The following is a 19,394-nucleotide window of genomic DNA, read 5'->3' as shown; positions in this document are numbered from 1 at the left end:
TGTAAGCGAGTGTGTGTGCGTTTGGTGTGTGTGTCCCTGTGTGGGCTGACGAACTGCCTCGCCTGCGAGTCACTGGGCAGTCATCGGTGACCGTAGTCCATGCTCCACTCGAAATTTGTCCACTTTTTTTTGTGTCCACTTCACCCGACGTCGACGACTCTAGAAAGGAACTCTTCTGGATACGGATATCGATGTGCGAGTGTACGAGTGTACGAGTGTGCATGTGTATGTATTTGTTGTTGCCAATAACTGTAACTGCGCTGCCGCTGTTGCTGCTGCTGCCCCCTCCGCCTCCGCTCTGCCGCTCTGCAAGGATTCCAACGAGTACGCTCTCGCTCTCTCGGACTCGCTCTCGCTACTCCCGGCTGTTCGTTCTCACACATCCTGCCGTCCTGAGCAGCTGACAAAGCTTAAACGGAAAAGCTCTGGGGAAAAGCGTAGGTGGGCTTTGAATGGGGTAATGTATAGCCACCCACGCGGAGCTTTTCAATTACTCCTCCATGGAATGTTTGGACAAACACCACGCACGACCCCATGACGTTGGACAGGAAACGCATTTGACGCCTTCCATTGACGTAACTGATTTTGACACAACACGGGATTGGGATTCGGATTTGGATTTGGAAAACTTTAGAGATCCAACAACAAGAAAATGAAAATATACAACTGAAGGGCTGAATATAATAATATAAATTATTATCTTTTCATGTTTTAGCTAGTATTATTTAATCCCTTTAATACACAGACCATTTATAGATTTTTAAAGCACTTTTTATTTTCTAGTACAATAAAAACATTTAATTTTGGCACGCTGGTAAACACTCTAAAATATTACTTCTCAAGCTCGAAAAAATATACATATAACGAAACATTAACAGTGTACACTCAATAATAAAAAATGCAGCTAATATATTTCATTTACTTAATGGAATGGAATAAAAAATTAGAATTTCATAAAGTTGTATCACTGTAAGCTTTTGAATACTTGTATAATGATTTTAGGTTATATAACATTGCCACAAAAAAATATATTGATTAATTAACAAACATTTGTTCACTCTTAATGAATTTAAGGCCTTTGTTAATCGAGTCGAGAGTATATAAGTTTTTTTATGCAAAAATTTTAAATTTAATGGAAAGGTAGAGTTTAAATAATACCCAAATAATTGGAAACTGTTTGTATGGCTGAACATCGCGTCCTTGTGACTTTGTTTCGATGGCTCTTTTTCGAATTGCGGGTGCTAGAAGTCCAGGAATGCATCGATGGCACACTGGCTGGTTGCCTGATCGAACTGTCTGTCCTCATAGATCCGTATGCCATCTCTTGCTATGATATCTCGGGGAGAGAGCTGTTAAAAAACAAAAGGAATCGTTAAGGATTAACCCGCGATTAATCTTGATCCAAAAACCGAAACGCACGCTTAGGAGCTGCTTGGAACTCAGGCTATAGCCCTTATAGAGGGCAATCCTCTGGAGAGCCATCACACTGCGGATTCGCTGACGTGGTTCGATGGTGAGCAGCTTGCGCAGGACATCCCTGCCCTCGTGGGCCAGGTGCTGCACCTCCTCCGGCAGGAAGTCCTCGCTGTCGCCGCTGTCACTGTCCTGCAGACAACCATTGATCTGGGCAAAGGAGGGGGCATTCGACAGGCCGTCCTCCGGCTCCACACTTTCCCGACGGCGCAGCAGCAGGTGGCGCTTAATGTTCGGCGACTGCAAATGGAAAATCCCGAGATTAATCAGAGAGATTAAAGACAGATTAAGACCTTTGCTAAAGTATACTTTTATGCGAATCTGGAAAGTAGTCAAGTGTCGAACCCGTTTGCAATTCTATGCCAAAATTTATATGAAAAATACCTGTTTCTCCAAGAAATCACTGGTAGAGCAAAGCAAAGCGAAGCTACCAAAGCGATGAGCCACCTCTGTTTGTTTTTTCCGCTCGTCAGTTATGCCAAAAAATAAATAATTAGCGTCCGGTGACAACACGATCGACCGAACAATGCTAATGGTGGCGCCCTGAATCATATCTAAATAACCAAACAATTCGGAACAGACGCATGAACACGCAAATACGCAAATCCGCAAATCACAAGCGTCAGCTCGAGTTCTCTACCATGGAACTCAATAAAGTGGAGTAAACACTCGGTACTCGGTATACCCTTGTTATTACTAACATATAATAATAATAGTATTGGGCATTCCCAAGGAGAGAACCTAATTAATGACAAATATTTTATATTTATCTAGTATCTACAGAACATATCCCAACATAGCCCTTATATGCAAAGGTTAACCTTCCTTGAGTTTGCTTATAAGCTTTCTTAGGAAAGTCTTTAGGTCAAATTTACACAGGTACTAATATAATATAAAAAATTGTTAAAATTAACTAATATAAATGTCAAACAGTCCCCAACCACAAAAATTTTCAACTGTACCAATTAAATAGACACACACCCAAGGCAAACACAAAATACACGTAACTAATTTTTATAGTTACGTAACTATCCGTATAGGTAAATTTTACCAATCAAATTTTTTTGTGTGTACATTCTTGAACATGATATACTTCTTTCTTGAACATGATATACTATATAATTATATTCTATTTTATATTACGACACTCTCAAATCTAGATAAATCAAATATTCTGCATTCCATAGCATAATAATATATTTAATTTTGCACCCAATAGCACTTGATACATTTATAACATAAGGAAGAATTCAGGAAGCGCCTAACAATAAACTTTTTCTAATTTGGCGCCCAACAAGAAACACTTTTTAAGTTCTATTTCACTCAATTCCTGCAATGAGTCTGCAAAGAAGCAGCAATTATGGTGATTACGAAAAGATACAGATGCCGGCGGTTGGAAATCTGTATGCTGGGATAACTTGGATAAGACCCCTGAGCCTATGTCTTAGATCTCGGCTCCGTTCAACTAGACCTCAGTTCGGCTCCGCGAACGCTAATGCATGCAAATTGGATTCAATTAGCGGGCGACTACTTTTAAAATAGAAATAGACAATTTTTAGTTGAGTCGACGTCGCTCTGATGCTGGACATATTGTCGTTGTCGCCATGGAGAGTGCTGTAATACTCGCACTCTCACTTGCCGAGTACGTTCCAGATCCAGAATGATATAGTGAATCGACGGGCGAGTACTTGTCATCCCCATCCCACTATGCCTTATATGTATTAAAAAAATCTCTAAAGATTGCGCTTATAATTATAGAAATTTAGTAGACATTGTGTTAGAAATTCCTCAATGTTTTTTATTCATTACTCTTATTAAAAGTTTCACTGCTGTCGATCAACCAGCATTATATGTATCATATATAGGTAGCATAATCTACAAGCACTCCGCATTGAATAGAATAGCAAAATTCATGCAAATCTAATTTGACAAACGCAATTGTCATGTAAAAGCCACTTACTGACACTGACTAGCTACTAATTACAGTGTCTGCACTTGAATACTCGTATGTGTACATGTGCAAGTAGTTGTTGGATGGGGATGGTGGATGTAGGATGGCTCGAGTTCGAGTCCAAGCAATGCACGCACTTGAACTTAACTTGGACTTGTCACTCAGGCATGACCCAAAAATGAAGGGGTAGTGACATTTATGATTGGGCGACACTGTCACTTTCACGTCGCAAAATGCTAGGCATTCGGGAAATGTCAGTGGATTGCCCCTTAGTCATCCAGATTCATTACCGGGCTCAAGGTGATTGCCTGAGCATACAATATGCCATATGATAAACCATTCAGTTCAGTTCAGTTCGGTTAGGATGCATTAAGCGCTAACCTAATGCCGAGAGATTTCGAAAGGTTTGACCTGCATTTGGAGCAACGAATTAAGCTTAATCAATGCGGCTGCGGCCGCCAACTGACAAACAACGAAAAGTTGACAAAGTGAAACAGTTTGGGTTGTGCTTAGAAAAATTAAATTAAATCACAGACGAGCGAGCGGAGGGAGGGGAGAGGTAATGATCAGGGTAGGCTAGGGTAGAGCAGGGCGGTACAGGGACTGACCATGCCACCTTCCTGGTTCGTTGATTCGAAAACAAGTTGCGAAATGAGATGAGACGAGCGCTCCACTGATTCTGCTCTGGTTCCCGCAGACGCTACCTTACCACATAGCTACCTATCTACATAGCTGGCAATGTGACGCATGGTAATTGTAATTGCCGGCACGTGAGCTGAAATCACTGTCACTCCATCAGAACTACACTACAAATCAAATCAATTTCAAATGCCCATGCAAATATTATCCATTTTTGGTATGGAAAAGAAAGCTTATGTAATGGTAACCAGTTAATACAATATGATATCATAGGTATAAGTTCATAGATATCATAGGTATAAGATCACAGATATCATAAATGATAGTAAGTATAATATCATAGACATCATAGATAATATCATAGGTATAAGATCAGAGGTATCATGAATGATAGTAGGTATAATATCATAGATATCATAGGTAAAAGATCAGAGGTATCATATATGATAGTGGGTATAAGATCATAGATATCATCATAGATAATAGCATTGGTATAAGATCAGAGGTATCATAGGTATAAGAACATAGGGGTATCATAAATGATAGTAGGTATAATATCATAGATATCATACGTATAAGATCAGAGGTATCATAGATATCATATATGATAGTAGGTATTCCACTGTGCTTAAAATTCTTTTTCTCCGTGTATTCCAAATAGCTGTGATATGCGATTTCTGCCTTTGATTTCGGCTAACCAGATCACAGAATCATCCGTTTGGCCCTGGCCCAGTCATGGGTTGCTGGAATCCATCTTTCGTTTGAACTATCATAGGTCATCAACCGCCTTCCTTCTCCATCTGCCGCTCGGCTGTTGGCCAATTATCGTCGCGACAAAGTTTAGTGCGCGCAAAAAAAACTTGATAGTGATTATTATTTTTATATTTCCTAGAATTAATGTCCACAGTTAATTGTCTTAATCGACTGTACATCGCTTATTGCATAGTCAGTTAAACAAAAAAAAAGGAACGGCAAGAACAGATTGACAAAACAAAGTGCGCAGCAGCAAAAACCGCAAAACAATCTGCAAGATTTCATTTCAGATGACCATTGCGGTTTTCAGAGTGTTAAGCTGCCGATGAGAGGATGTCCTAAACAAACGGCGGCAGGAAGTAAGCTCTTACAGTAAAAGATGTGGCGTAAATCCATCGATAAGTTTTCAAGATATTTATTATAATATATGCACATGTACATAAACATCTGGTCAAAGGCCTCTTTGATCTTTGATCGCCTCCAGAAACCCGACCGCGATGGGCTGGGCCCTTTTCAATTGCAGTCATTAAAATGCGTGTCTACTTTAATTACAAATTTCCAAACAGAATAGGCGAACATCGCGCATAGATTTTGCAGTTGCCCCTTGGGGGAAAATGCAAGGGAAGAGGGACTAGCCACCATCCACCATCCACTAGCCACTGTCATTGTCCACTGTTCACTGCATAGACTGGACTGGCTGGACAGGCGGTGTATTATGCGACAATGACCTCTTTTCCGTGCTTAGGACATTCAAGGCCAATAACAAAGAGTTATGTATCCATGAGATACAAAGGCGACTCGGCCGCTGCTTACTGCTGATCGCGCAGGTCTAGTACTCGCAGCAAAGAGGCACGAGTAAGTATGTAAGTGTATGTGCCTCGATGTGGATGTGGCATGCAGCAATCTGTGCTGGCAAAACGGACACTGTGCTACAAAAGATGGTATATCTTTAGTGATTCCAGGTTAAGATCTGGGATTTCTTTGGATTCCCAGTTATGAGATGGAAATCTCGCCATCACTAGCTTCCTTTTAGTTCGGTTCAATGTTCGAACAGAACCTAATGTTTGTAGTCCTGTGTAATTACCTTTCAGGATGATAATGATAAAGATTGGATTTCTTCGGTGTTTCCAAAGTTAGGAGCTGGGATTTCTTTGGTTGCCAAGTTATAAGAGAGAAATCTTGAAATTTCTAGCTTCCGTTTAGTTTGATTTGAATAAAACCTTATGTCTGTTGTCCTGTGTAATTACCTTTCAGGATGATAATGATACAGATGGAATTTCTTTGGGGTTTCCCAGTTAAGAGCTGGGATTTCTTTGGTTTCCCAGTTATAGGAGGGAAATCTCTCCATATCTAGCTTCCTTTTAGTTCGGTTCAAACAGAACCCAATGTTTGTTGTCCTGTGTAATTACCTTTCAGGATGATAATGATAATGATGATGATAATGCCCCTGCCCGCCTCGATCTATGCTAGTTCTCTAGTTCTCTCCCTCTTTTTTTGCTGGCTGTGTGTTGACGACCAGGACAATGTTGATGTTGATTGCAACGCATGTGCATTTTATATTATATGATAGCAGACCAGGAGGAGTACAAGGAGTACGGGGCTAGTCCCCCAATCCCCATTCCATTCCCCACCAAAGAGGCCACTCCATGCCAGGCCAGAAGTGGAAGTGGAAGTCGTGTCCGCGGCGCACAAATTTATTGCTTTCGCTGCAGAGAGCCTGTAGAAAATCCAAACGTCCCAAGGTGCCCACTGGCCAGTTCCCTTTTGCGGGCTCCGCAAATATTTATGCAAGTCAAGAGCATAAAAATGTCGCAAGAAAATGAGCAGGCCGGTGCAACTTAACCATTAACTGACCACTTGGCCTGCTCGCCGCATTCCCATTCCCATTCCCCACTTCTTCACTTCTTCAGTTCTTCAGTTCGGTGCTTCGGTTGGATCTTTTCTGCGATCCGACCAGAGGATCCAGAGGATCGGCTCGAAAAGCAATGCCATCTCGTGCGATCCCGGCCAATTTTCCACCATCTCAACGCCAAAAGCTTGGATTTGATTTGGCGTTGGAATGGGTCTTTTGCCTGGGTTAAGCTGCCCTTTCTTTAGAACGAGTTTGCTTCTGAAGAGTATACAATATTCTTATACTATTACTATTAGACATCGGATTATATGCAAAAATAGAATTCTTTACATCCGAATGCAAGCGAACTTTGTTAGAATATAATCATTTTTCAAAAACTCAAATTCAGCTTAAGATAACATTTTATTCCGATTTTTTAAGAATAAAACTAGTTTACCAAATAAAATTCTTGAAGTGCTTCCCAGCAATTGATGGCAAATTCTGTTAGTGTTGGGAGCCCTATATCACGAAAATACCACTAACTTCTTTTCGATGGCAATGTTTTTTTTTTAAGATTTAAAATTAAATTTCTGACCTTTTTCGAATTTTTTCTTACATCTCGGCACATGTCCACCCAATGGGGACAGTTTTCGTTTCATTTTAAAGTCAATAGATCAGAGCTTAACTTTGCCATACAGATCAATATGATGGGATAAGTAAATTTTAATGTATCTTTAATAGAGTTCGCTAATATAAAGTGGTTAAAAAAGTTAGGTTAGGACTATTAATTAAAAAAAAAAGTATTTCCCTGTTTTGCATAAAAATTGATTGATTTTGTTTATATTTGTATCTAGAGTATTTAAATATCGGCTAGGTACTAACACTCTTATTTTTTTGGGTTGTCCCTTCAGGTTTTCCTTCTAACTATAAATTTAAAAAAATGTATTTCCCTGTTTTGCATAAATATGGTTTTATTTTGTTCATGGATACAAAACCCAGAGTATTTAAATATCGGCTAAGTACTCTAATTTTTTTGTATTGTCCCTTCAGGTTTTCCTTCCAACTTCGTTGTTCTCCAGCAGAGCTGAGTTTTTTTTAGATCAAGCAATTAAATGGCTTTGGGGGATCTTCTGGTGAGTGTGCAAGTAGTGGGGACTAGACTTACAAAATCTATCAATTTACCAGCTATAAAACAAAGTTAAGCTTAGATTATGAGTACTGTAGCCCCACTACTACTATTAGAATGCGTCATCTTTTTCTATGAACACATAGTTCACATGGGCAGATAGTGTTGTTGTTGCTTCTCAGCCGTTCATCCATGGAAATCATTGAGCAACTTAATAATTGCAATTATGCATGATTTTTCTAAACGTAAGTATCTAAAGATTATGAGTTTCATTTTCGTGACGAGATCACCGGCGCTGTAGATCGACCTTCACAATTAGCAAACGACTGGCAGTGGGCCATAAATGTTTTTGGATTTTCGGGTTCTGGGTATTTGGGTATTTGGGCTATTATCGCTTTTTGCATACATTTAACACTCGGTTCGGTGTCCTAGGTACACAGGCAACGGGACTCGATCTTACCGAACTATAAATAGAATTGAAACAGGTAGACAGTCGGTCCGATGTTCGATAATCCAAAGGCTCATAAACCGAAAAACCAAAAACCAAAAACCCAAAAACCGAACTCAAACTGGTCGTAAATAAACAGATGGGTCGCGTTCAAATATTCTCGACAGCGGACTTTATGCGGCTTTCCCCTGTTTATCTTTTCCATCTCTCTGTTACGATCTCGCACCAGCACCATTAGTATTATCATGCCCATTCTCGAATCAGAGTCTTTCTAAATCCAATCAGAGCACGTTTAACTTAAGAGCTCTCCCAGAACTTTTCCGCTAAACGATTGTCTGACCTTAGAGACGTCGACGCAGTCGTATCTTCTATAAGGCATTTGGTGTTATGAGTACACCCAAAGAAAAAGTAATGACCGGAGACATTTTATACAGTAAGATCTAGTGTAGGAAAAACTTTTGGAATACTAATATGATCTGTTAGTTTAATCCATTGAATTATCAAATATATGATCTATAAAGATGCAATTTGTGCGTTATGTATTATAGAGATCAAAAGATTGGTTTTATAAATAGGTATTTTTCGGGTGGCTTTTTCACCCTTAGTTTCCAGATTTTTGGGGGTTGTATATAATCAATTGTGCGCCCCCCACGCACGCTTTTTATATCAATTTCTGGCAGGGAATGGAACTTTCCACGTATATAATATATACGCATCATCTATCCTTTTTGGTTTATATGTACATATATGTGGAGGCAGTCTATAAAAAGAATCCGCAGGCCTGTTTGAGCTGTTGGAGCTGCCCCAAGGCATTTATCATTCTAAGATAATCAACGATCGGAAACCCCCTGCTTTGATTATGTTAATGATGTTCCTCGGCCGGATCGAATGCAGCCTGGTCTGTGTTGGTCTGGTCTTCTGGCTTAGTCCTTCTTTGGTTCGATTGCTAAAGTTCTTGGCTTGGATGGTAATGGTGGTGTGGCGGTGGAACTAGCAGATAGTCAGGTCTCGGTTCCAAGTCGATACCGGTTTTTCGCCAAACTCCTCTGCCGCCCGATCTACCGATCTACCGATCTACCAAGCGACCCCGCCAATTGCAATGAACCACAATTAAGCATTTTTCTTTGGCCCTGGCTGATTGCTGATATTATCATCGTATCGCATCGCATCGTATCGTACCAACTGCATTTGAAAATCGTGCTGCGTTTAATGACGCTTATGGCAATCGATCAGCAGGCGCGGCTAGTTCGATCCGATCCTGGCTAGTTTGGTTTATAAATAGATTCCCTGCGGTCAGCAGCGAAGAAGTCTGCAGAAGAAGGAAGACTTACAAATTGCATTCGCTTTAAAAATAGACAGCGTCTATTTATGGAGAAAGGGTTCTTGTATGGTATTATACCACTGGTATATGGTATATGGCATGGGGTTCTTGGTTCTTTGGGTTCCTCTGTTACAAGGCAGCCTAAAAATATCTATGTACTATGTGGCTGGGGATCCTGCCAGGCTCTCACGTACGCATTCCCGCTGCCCCATCCTCTCCAGAGATTCTGCCGCCGCCGCTGCTGTTGCTGCGACGTTCGTGCCTAGCACGCTGTCTATGGCCATACCGCTCTGCCGTCGCGCTGCCGACGTCGACTGAGGGGCGTCGGGCGTCGGGCATCGGGCGTTCGTGATCCGCCGCCGAGTGTATATAAACGCCCCGGCGCGCTACCATCCACTCAAAGTGTTTCTTGAAACTGACCGGTGAGAACACGCGGCAGGCGAAGCCAGCAGTGGATTAGGAATATACCATATCAACCATATAAACCATAAACCCATCTTATATATAATATTTTTTTTCAAATACCCATTTTTTTTTGTTAACCTTGTGCGTTGTGTTTTTGGTTTTGCAGGGCGCGTTGCGAAATCCCAGAAAATCAAATCCGAAAAAACGATAAGAATAAGTGTATCTTAGTGTGATACGCAGTGTGCCAAAAAGCAAAAACACAGTTTTAAACCGACGTTTTAGCTGCTTCTCAATAAAAGGTGAGTGACGATGGTATATCCTTAAAACAAGGCCTGCCTGCCTTATCTGCATCTCGGGGGCCATCCAAAGTGACTAAGTGAACCAATAGCAATCGCTTGGGTTTCGCAAATCACCACCAGCATTTCTTAACAAGTTTCGATTGCCAAGTCTTGGCGGCGGGTCCTAAATGCAGTTTTTTTGTGCTTGTTTTTTTTTTCGGCCAACAAGCGCTGCTCGTAAATTATAAAGATCGTATCTCGGGTATCTCTTGGGTATCTTGGCAGGGGGCCACCGGCTTCTCGACCAGAGACAGAGTTGCATAACATCCACGAAATTATGGTTAAAGACAGCAATACAATGGGTATGGGGATACTGGATACTCAAATATATTCAAATATGCTTCTTTTTTTGGGGCTCAAGAACCTCATGTAGATATTTGTTTTACGAACCCAAACCGTTACGAATACCGTTTGCTCTTTGCTTAATAAATTAGGGTTTATCGATGGCCATAAAAAAAAAGCGGCCGAATTAATTAGCATAAGGAAATAAGCAGATGTGCTTATAAATTTGCAAGTCAGCCGTTATCAGATGGATGGACCGAGTTTAGCCACTGAAAAACTTAAGTGATCACCGTGATCATCGTGATCTTAAGTGCCCGCATTTGAATATATAAGCGCAACGAATGAATGTGGGCCATTCGGAGCTCAGGGAGAAAGGAGGCGTCATTAGACGGAGGATTACTGGGGGTCTACGAACTGCGGCGACCGCCAATTTCAATTCATTTAATCGAATCACAAAGGAACGAATCTGGCAAACGAAACATAATTCTGCGGAAGACGATTGGGCAATTCAAATGGAATGGAATAGAAAGTCCAATTAAATTTTCCCTGTATTTGCTATTTCCAGAATGAAGTGCCAACTGCTTTTCCTGGCCACCGTGTGCCTGGCCAGCGTCTGGGCGCTGCCCGTTCCCGACGAGGAGGTGGCCATCCAGCCGGACTCCAGCGGCTCCAAGGCCGATCTGCTAACCAAGACCGTCCTGCCCACCGCCGTTGAGCCCGCTGCCGCCAAGACCGAGTTGCCCGTGGTGGAGGTTCCCAAGATTGAAGCCAAGGCTGCAGAGATCCCTGCTTCAGCTGCACCGGCTGTCATCACTCCTGAGCCATCGGCAGCCAAGGAGATCAACAGCGTGGAGCTCAAGTCGAGTGCGCCGGATGTAGAGACCGCCCCAGCCATTCCCGAGAAGAAGACCCTGCCGGAGGAGCCAAAGGAAGTTGCCGTTGAGGCCGAAAAGAAGCAGGAGAAGGCCGCTCGCACGGAAACGGAGCCCGTTGTTGTGGTGGAGGCCCAGAACCAGGCACCCAAGGCCATTGAGCTGGCACCCGAGGCACCGGCCGCCAATGCCGAGGTCCAGAAGCAGATCGTCGACGAGGCCAAGCCCCAGGAGCCCAAGATTGATGCCAAGTCCGCCGAGGAGCCAGCCATTCCTCCCGTTGTAGCCGTCGCTGAAAAGGAGACCATTGCCGCCACCACCACTATTCCAGCGGAGCAGCCTGCCCGCCAGGAGAGGATCAATGAGCTTGAGGCCGCCGCCAAGAAGGAATCGATTGCTGCCATCGAGGAGCCAGTTGTTAAGGCGGCCGAGGTTCCAGCCGTTGAGCCAGCCAAAACGGAGACCAACATCCAGGTGATTGCTCCCGAAAAGAAGTCCATCGAGTCGACTGGTGCTGCTCCTGCAGCTTCTCCTGCCGCTTCTCCTGCCGCCCAGGCTGCCCAGGCCAAGTCGGGTGAGGCCCCCAAGCCGGTGGATCAGCAGAAGAGCACCGAGACCGTGGCCGAGGCCGCTCCCGTCCTGAAGACCAATGCCCCTTTGGCCCCCGCCGGTGCCACCAAGGTCAGTGAGCCCGTCAAGGAGAAGGAGCAGCCTGCCGAGACCATTGCCAAGGCCCTGCCCGAGGAGACTGTGGTGGCTGCCGCACCCGAGGCCAAGAAGATCGACGAGACAGCCGAGGCTGCCGTGACCAAGAGCCCCGAAGCCATTGCCGAGCCCATTGCCCAGGCTGCACCGGCTGCACCGGCTGCTCCGGCAGCTACTGAGCCGAAAAAGTCATCGGAGGAGAAGTCGGACAAGTCCGAGTCCAAGGTCGATGAGTCCTCGGAGTCGAAGGAATCGGAGGAGAGCAGCGAATCGAAGGAGAACTAGGGATAGTAAGAGAGAGCTTTACATCTACACCACCACCATGCCTTAACCCAGCACCACCAGCCGCACCAGCCGCACCACCACCCCCTACCGACCATCGCACCACTGCTACGCCTTGGCAGCGTCTTAATATTACGATCGTAGTTAGTGGTATCCTTAGTTGTAAATGGAGCAGAACGAAATGACACATACAACCATGAATATGAATATGAGTTTGAAGGAACAATAGAACCAAGTGGATTGGATTCTGAAAGATCGCAAGGAACCCACGCGTAGGCATAACAATTCAACACACAACAAACAGGACAAACCGCTAAGATGGCATAAAGTAATACTTATAATTATAATTTAATTAATGTAATTTTAATTAAATCTTAGTCATTGCAAGACAACACCCCCCAGCACCCCCTATCAAGAATCCCAGATCAGCCTGTCCAACGGTCCATCTTAAAGCAAAACACCCAAACCACTTCACCAGCCCTCGAGTATCGCCTATGATACAAATATGAAATGAAAAGCCCTTTTTTTTTTATTTGAGTTCGAACATAATGAAACTACATTTAATAACGATAGTGTTATAACGTATATATGAGAGGAAGTATATATGATTTTATATAGACTGAGAAAATTCTTAAATAAAAATCGAAAAACAAAAATACACAAGTGTTTTCGAGTTACTTTCATTGGGGGAATGGTATAGATCGAGCTAAACTGAGCTAGAAATATTCTGATGGCTATTGCAATTACTAGATTACAGAGCATTCCCCATGCAAACCAGTTCCATATTGCGTCGGAAAAAACGAAATCGGATTGCCGAGATCGAGATCGCGATCGCATTCTGAACTGAACGGTTATTACCGATTGAATTACTGACTACCGGAATTGGTGGCTTACCTTCTGTGTCAGCATCTGACAGGCAATGACGCCCAAGGCCCACCAGTCCACTGCATGGCCATAAGGTTCGCCGCACAGAATCTCCGGGGCTGAAACGATACGAGACGTGGAGAACGTTTTACCCACCCGCAAACAAATGGTGACAAAAGAGGCTAAATAGTGAGCACTTCGGCGGGCCGAATACGGATGATATAGGTTATAGAATGGACTATATAGAGAGCGGTAGAGCAGAAACTTGGAACGAACGAACGAACGATTAATGCAGCTGGTCGAAATGATTTTATTGTTTTTTTTTTTTTAGATAATAATGGTCGCAAAAAGGCCAATTACATTTCTACTTTGAACGTGTGCTTCAAAGGATTTATTCTGCTTAATTCGATTTTACAATATATTAGTTAAGTCGTAAAGTACATTTATCGATTACTTTTATAGCTTGGACATACAGATAAACATTGATTTACATACATACACATCTATATATTGGATCTCTATGGATACATAGAGTCGGTACTATCGTTTAATCACTACAAGTACAATCACAATCTTTTATACATACATCTCAACTACATCGCTACTTGCCTCGATCTCAACATTAGATGGGTTCTGAATTCGTAATGTTTTTTCATATCATTTCTTTTCCTTTTCTCGAACATCGCATTATAATTTCATAGCTTGCATCGTTATTTACACTGGCGATTAAGATATAATTAACGCAATGCATTTGCTCTGCCGACAGGTAATTTCAAAGCTTGCATTTTGGAACGTTTTGCATGGATTATCGAGGGATCTTTAAGCATTTGGACCTTGGAGCAAGGTAAGTTTGGTGGCTAATTGCATCCATCTCCTTCTAGCATCGCTATTTACACAACTCTACCGCTCCTGCTCTTTTTCAGGTCCTGCAAGGCAGGATCTACCCATGGATGTACCGGTGGTCAATAGAACCTATTGTTTAACTAAAGCAATAATAACAACTAAAAGTATGAATAACCGTACGACCAACTGACTGGATTTATTTATAAGAAATTATAGCAATTAATCCAGTCAGTTAGCCCACATTTTCTGAAGGAAAATCCCATACGGTCATAAGGCAGAAAAATCTAGGTATATAAAACGATCTAGTTCAGCAGGGACATGCCATAAATATTTAACTACTTGATATCTCAACTTATCACCCTTGCAAATGACTCAAAAGAAACACGGTAAAAAAAAAAAAAGAAGAGGCAATATGCAAATAAATAAACTCCTGAACAACTAATTTTTCAGCCCGTCACATTGCGAGGGTCTCCTTGATGATCTTCTTCATGGCATTGCCCATCGAGGGAGCCGCCGAGCCCGAGGTGGAGTAATCGAACTTAAACAGATACGGCTGGACGTCCGGAAAGGAGGTGTCGAAGATCAGGTCCAGCTCACTCTGGCTGGGCGTCTTGGGCACGTAGTCGTGCCGGTTCATCAGCTCGGTGATGTAGATGACCTTTTCGGTTAGCAGATCGGAGACATTCTCGCGGCACAGCTGCCGCTCGTCCTCGTTCTCGTGCTTGATCAGATCCAGGTGGACTGTCCACACCTCCCACGGTATCGATTCCTGTGGGAAGGGCCAGCGGTTCTTCTTTTTCTGAAAGAACTCCAGGCTAATCTGGCCGGAGCCGCAGCTTTCGTTGGAGCGCAGCTTCTCGCTAAACGAGTTGATGGCCCGCTTCACCTTGTGCGTCAAACTGTCGGAGGTGCAGCAGACGTAGGTGAAGTCAATGAAGTTGCAATCGACGTCCGTGTAGCCGACCGTACCGATGGAGTACTGGGCATCGCCCGTATACATGTACTTGCCCAGGCAGCGGTGAAAGAGGACGGTGTGAAAGATGGTGGCCACCGCCTCGTCCACCTGACGACCCTCCATGGTCAAATCGAAGACCTGCGAGCGTGCGTTCATCGCGGTAACTTTGTTTTATGTACAGTTTTACGTCAGTATTGTGACTCTTTTTAGTCTGATCTGGGTTATCTGTTCTCTGTCTTGTTTCTTTACTGCTTTTCACAGCTTACAGTTGCTTTTTTAGTGAAGTAACCTTTCTCTTTTCAAATGTACATAGTTTTTTAGCTTAAGCGGTAGTATCTAGTAGTATCCTAGCGTAACAGGAGATTATATATAATATGTATTCTCTATTTTCCTATACTGCTCTGTTCCCTTTGCTTCTAAGTTGCTTTCTCTGGGCCCTCTTTTCGAAAATGCCTTTGAACGATTTGGATTGCGATGGATCGGCGCGCCTCTTAACAGCTAAATCTATTACTCAAGTGTTTTTGTTTTGTTTTGTTATGTTTAAGTTGAATTAGATCGTACCCATGTATTTGAAAGTGCCACACATGGTGCGCGTATTGGCCCCCAGTTTGAGCCACTTGCTAAGGCCAAAGTCGGTCAGCTTAATGTGAAACTGTTGCGTTAGCAGGATATTCTCCGGCTTGGCATCGCGATAAATGATCCCGGCGTTGTGCAGGAAATCTGTAATAGCATACATATTACTTTAGATATTGCTTAAAAAGGGACTAACTGATAACTCACCCAAAGCAAGTGCTATCTCGCCGATATACAGTCGAACCAGATCGATGGAGAAGTGCGTTATTTTTGAGAACAACTCGCCGTTGGGCACGTACTCCGATACTGCAAGGGATTCAGAGCGATTAGTATGCTTTCGGAAGTCTAATTACAATCTTATCTCAACGTACGAATGTGGAGGTTGTGACGGTTCTGCCACAGATCAATTTGCTTCACGATAAACGGATGATGACCGCAAACCTTCTGTATGTCGGCCTCGTCCTTGATCTGCCGCACGCTATTGTCCTCGATGAGCTGAAAAATAAATATGGGTAAGTAACTAATTCTCCTCGAATATCTAATATATAAAAAAATAATAAAAGAATTAAGTATGTAAGCAAGGAAAATTGTTCAAATATCTTAAAAATAATAATAAGTTAAAAATATCAACTCAATGTGACTAGCGCGATAATTATAAGTGTGCACTTATAGCGCTGGGATATTAAAAAAATAAATTAAATATCCAGGTTGAATTAAAGGATTACCTTTGATTTCTTTAGCACTTTTAAGGCGTAACACAAGCTCTTGTCGCTTTTAGTGGACACCTTGAAGACAACGCCAAAGGCTCCTTTGGCCACCAGATGTTCGATTTGGTACAGATCGTTGCGGCTGGACTCCTTGAAGTGTGAATTAAATATTGAGTTAGTCAGAGGTCGGTGCCACTGTGTTTTGCCACGACGAGAGCCATGAAGCGAGGTCAAGCTGAGAAGAAATAGAGTTCTATAAGTTAAAAGGCCATCAAAGGGACAGGTTAAAGGCAATCTACCTCTTTCGCGTCGCCTTGTTCCGATGGCGAAATGAGTTGCGGGCCCCGGAAAAGCTCCAGTTGAGTCGTCCTCCGCTGAGGCTGCCGAGACTCCAAGTAGAAAGCTGTTGCTGCTGAAAAACCAAGTCAGATCATTAGGATTTGGTATACACAATTGCGATTGTAGGTATATATAGCTATTGCCCTTCACTATATTATAAAACTGAACACGCGGCGGACTGTCTGTCTGTCTGCTAAATGGCCAAAGCTGGACTGGAAGCCAACAAAAGGGCCTGAAAACTCAGCGGCTCTGCGGATTTATTACGGCTTACCTGCCAGTCGTTTTCGACGGTTACCCGACCCGTTTTCGCCGGGAAATTCAGCTAAATGAGTTCGCAGAACCCCGTCAATCTATCTATTTGTCTATCTATGAGTTTCTACGGAGGCGTAGACTCGATTTTGCGATGTTCACTGGGCGACGACACGTGCGTTATGGCCTGTGAATATTTGCAAACAAATAACGACACCGATGATCGAACAGCTGGGTTCGGATCGCAAAAGAGAGCGAGAGAGCGAATCAAAATCAGCCCATACAGTGGGGTCCACAAAAGGTGGTAGATTATCGGATGTTTCGAAATTAAAAAAAAGTTCCTTAAAACAATTGCAAGAAAATATATTGATTTCTTAAAAATATATACATGCTGAATTTTTAAGCTACTTGATCTACAGGTAGTTGCTATATGTTTAGACATATATGTATCTTTGAAAAGGAAATTAAAAAAAGGAATTAGAATTCATTTGTAATTTGTGCTTTAAATATCGTAAAGGAAAGTGTTTCCAATGCTAAATAATGAATATTTCTAAACAACTTGAGCTACAGGTAGTTGCTATATGTTTACACAAATATATCTTTGAAAAGGTATTTTTTAATGCTGATCTGTTAGTCCATACAGCTTTTAATTTGTAATTTTCACTTTAAATTTCATAAAAGAAAGTGTTTACAATAATAATAATAAACATTTTTAAACAATTTGAGCTACAGGTAGTTCATAATGTATTAAATGCTCTTTTATAAAACCCATTCATATGTTTGTAAAACTGATGAGGTTCTCTTGTCATACATATTATGATTTCTATACTTTTTTAATTTTAAATTTTAAATTTCATAAAAAGGTGATTTTCACTATTTTTGTTTTTGAGACACTTGTTCAATATTTTTGACCGCGACTGTGGCCAGCGTTTCTTCGCTTGAGGGTCACCATATTCCGTATGGTTACACACACGCACATGGAGTCTACATACATACATATGTATATGTTTGAACAGATCTTTTGGATCTCTGGATCTCCATGTGGGCTATGTGATCCTCGGTTGTGCTGGAGGGGTGGAACGAGAGGGCGGGGGGAGGGCGGTTTTGATAAGGGGGCGCCAGAATTTGCGCAGCGGGAGGCTCAATTGGCATGGCCATGAAAATCCGTATGCGAATGCGGAAATACTTGGGGGCATTTGAAAAGTGCGGAAAAGAGCGCCCCCACGCACGTGCTTTGTTTTTGGGTGGATTGCGAGGGGGTGGGAAGGGGTCAGGGGTCAAAAGCCGCGTCGTAATTGAATAAGGGGGGTAAAATGCGAACCCAACGCCCATTAATGACGCAGTATTTATTTGCGCTGACGAGGGAAAACATGGTCAACACATACATACGCACATATGTTTGTATGTTTATACCTATGTGGGTTGCCTTATCAGCCTGTCCTATTTACCAAGCAACCCACCACCCACCCACTCACCACCTCTCATTACTCATTACCTGCTGTGATTGTGGCTCCGCCTCGCCTGGAGGATCGGATTGCAGCTGGTTTCTCCTGGGATTCACGACCTGCTCCTGTTGCTCCTGCTGCTGCTGCTCCTCCTGCTGCTCTTCCTCCCGCTGCTCCTGCTGCTGGCGATGATCGGTGGTGGCGCCTAGTTCCGCTGCTGCTCCTCCTCCTCCTCCTTGTGGCCACTGCGATGTCCTTCTGCTTCTGCTCGCATTCCGCGGTTGCGAGTTGCCCATCAAAAGCTCCGCTCCACTCGTTCTAAATCAATTCCCGTTGTTTCGATTTCGATTTTGTTTACACACACACCCCGCACACCAGCACACTCTCGTTCCACTGGAATTGCGCAATCACCGTGTGCCTGCGTGTGTGTGTGTGTGTGTGTCGGGGGGAGCAGACTAAGTAATCGCAATAAAAAGCGCGCTTTTCGCAGCCGGAAAATGAAATTCTAATATAAATATTTGGTAGCTGGCCTGGCACTATTTTGCTCTTTTTTCCCCTGTGTTACGCTTTGTTGTTGTTGTGATGTGCGGGAGGTAGCAGTGTGGCCAGGCGGCGGATGCAACTAAAACACATAAAGTTCTGGTCTTAGCTAAGGGTAACACTAAAAAGGGCTGCAAGAATATAATTTTTAAGAATAACAAAAATAATTTATTAAGATCAAGAGGTGCAGTAGATATATAAATTATTAATTTATAAGAATTAAGGACGGAAATGCAAACAATTTAAAAATGAATATAATATGCTCAAACTAGAAATGAACAACAGTATAACTTTTACTCAATAATTTGAAAATATAAACCCATTATTTTTATTATTTTATTATTATGCACGATTATGCAAATATATAAATTGTGTTGTTTTGTAAATTGATTTCTACCAATGCGACAGAGGTATTATTTTTAGGCACAAGAGTTGCCCAATTAAACAATTAAA

General features: G+C 42.6%; 3 protein-coding genes across 4 annotated transcripts; 1 reads left to right on the top strand and 2 right to left on the bottom strand.

The window, feature by feature from the left end:
- Positions 1-749: 749 nt before the first annotated feature.
- Positions 750-19,019, bottom strand: S6KL (S6 Kinase Like). Of its 2 annotated transcripts, none has more exons than XM_017159932.3 (9): positions 18,452-19,019; positions 16,668-16,777; positions 16,387-16,603; positions 16,033-16,156; positions 15,869-15,967; positions 15,650-15,808; positions 13,321-13,409; positions 1,420-1,713; positions 750-1,349 (listed from the first exon to the last, which is right to left on the bottom strand). In XM_017159932.3, the coding sequence occupies exons 1-9, from the start codon at positions 18,695-18,697 to the stop codon at positions 1,242-1,244; spliced, it is 1,446 nt and encodes a 481-aa protein (XP_017015421.2). In that variant the 5' UTR covers positions 18,698-19,019; the 3' UTR covers positions 750-1,241. The 2 variants fall into 2 exon arrangements, with proteins under 2 accessions (XP_017015421.2, XP_017015420.2); XM_017159931.3 differs by having other exon boundaries at positions 16,668-16,780; positions 18,452-19,018.
- Positions 9,914-13,089, top strand: bnb (bangles and beads). Its single transcript, XM_017159934.3, has 3 exons — positions 9,914-9,964; positions 10,114-10,246; positions 11,133-13,089. The coding sequence occupies exon 3, from the start codon at positions 11,134-11,136 to the stop codon at positions 12,427-12,429; it is 1,296 nt and encodes a 431-aa protein (XP_017015423.2). The 5' UTR covers positions 9,914-9,964; positions 10,114-10,246; position 11,133; the 3' UTR covers positions 12,430-13,089.
- Positions 13,647-15,643, bottom strand: Atg101 (autophagy-related protein 101). The gene has a single exon (XM_017159935.3). It carries the CDS (start codon positions 15,242-15,244, stop codon positions 14,588-14,590), a length of 657 nt encoding a protein of 218 aa, XP_017015424.1. The 5' UTR covers positions 15,245-15,643; the 3' UTR covers positions 13,647-14,587.
- Positions 19,020-19,394: the final 375 nt, after the last annotated feature.

The sequence above is a fragment of the Drosophila takahashii genome, chromosome X (assembly GCF_030179915.1).
Source record: "Drosophila takahashii strain IR98-3 E-12201 chromosome X, DtakHiC1v2, whole genome shotgun sequence".
In the NCBI taxonomy this organism is placed as follows: domain Eukaryota; kingdom Metazoa; phylum Arthropoda; class Insecta; order Diptera; family Drosophilidae; genus Drosophila; species Drosophila takahashii.
The sequence above is the reverse complement of the archived record's forward strand: the minus strand, read 5'-3'. Positions and strand labels throughout refer to the sequence as shown.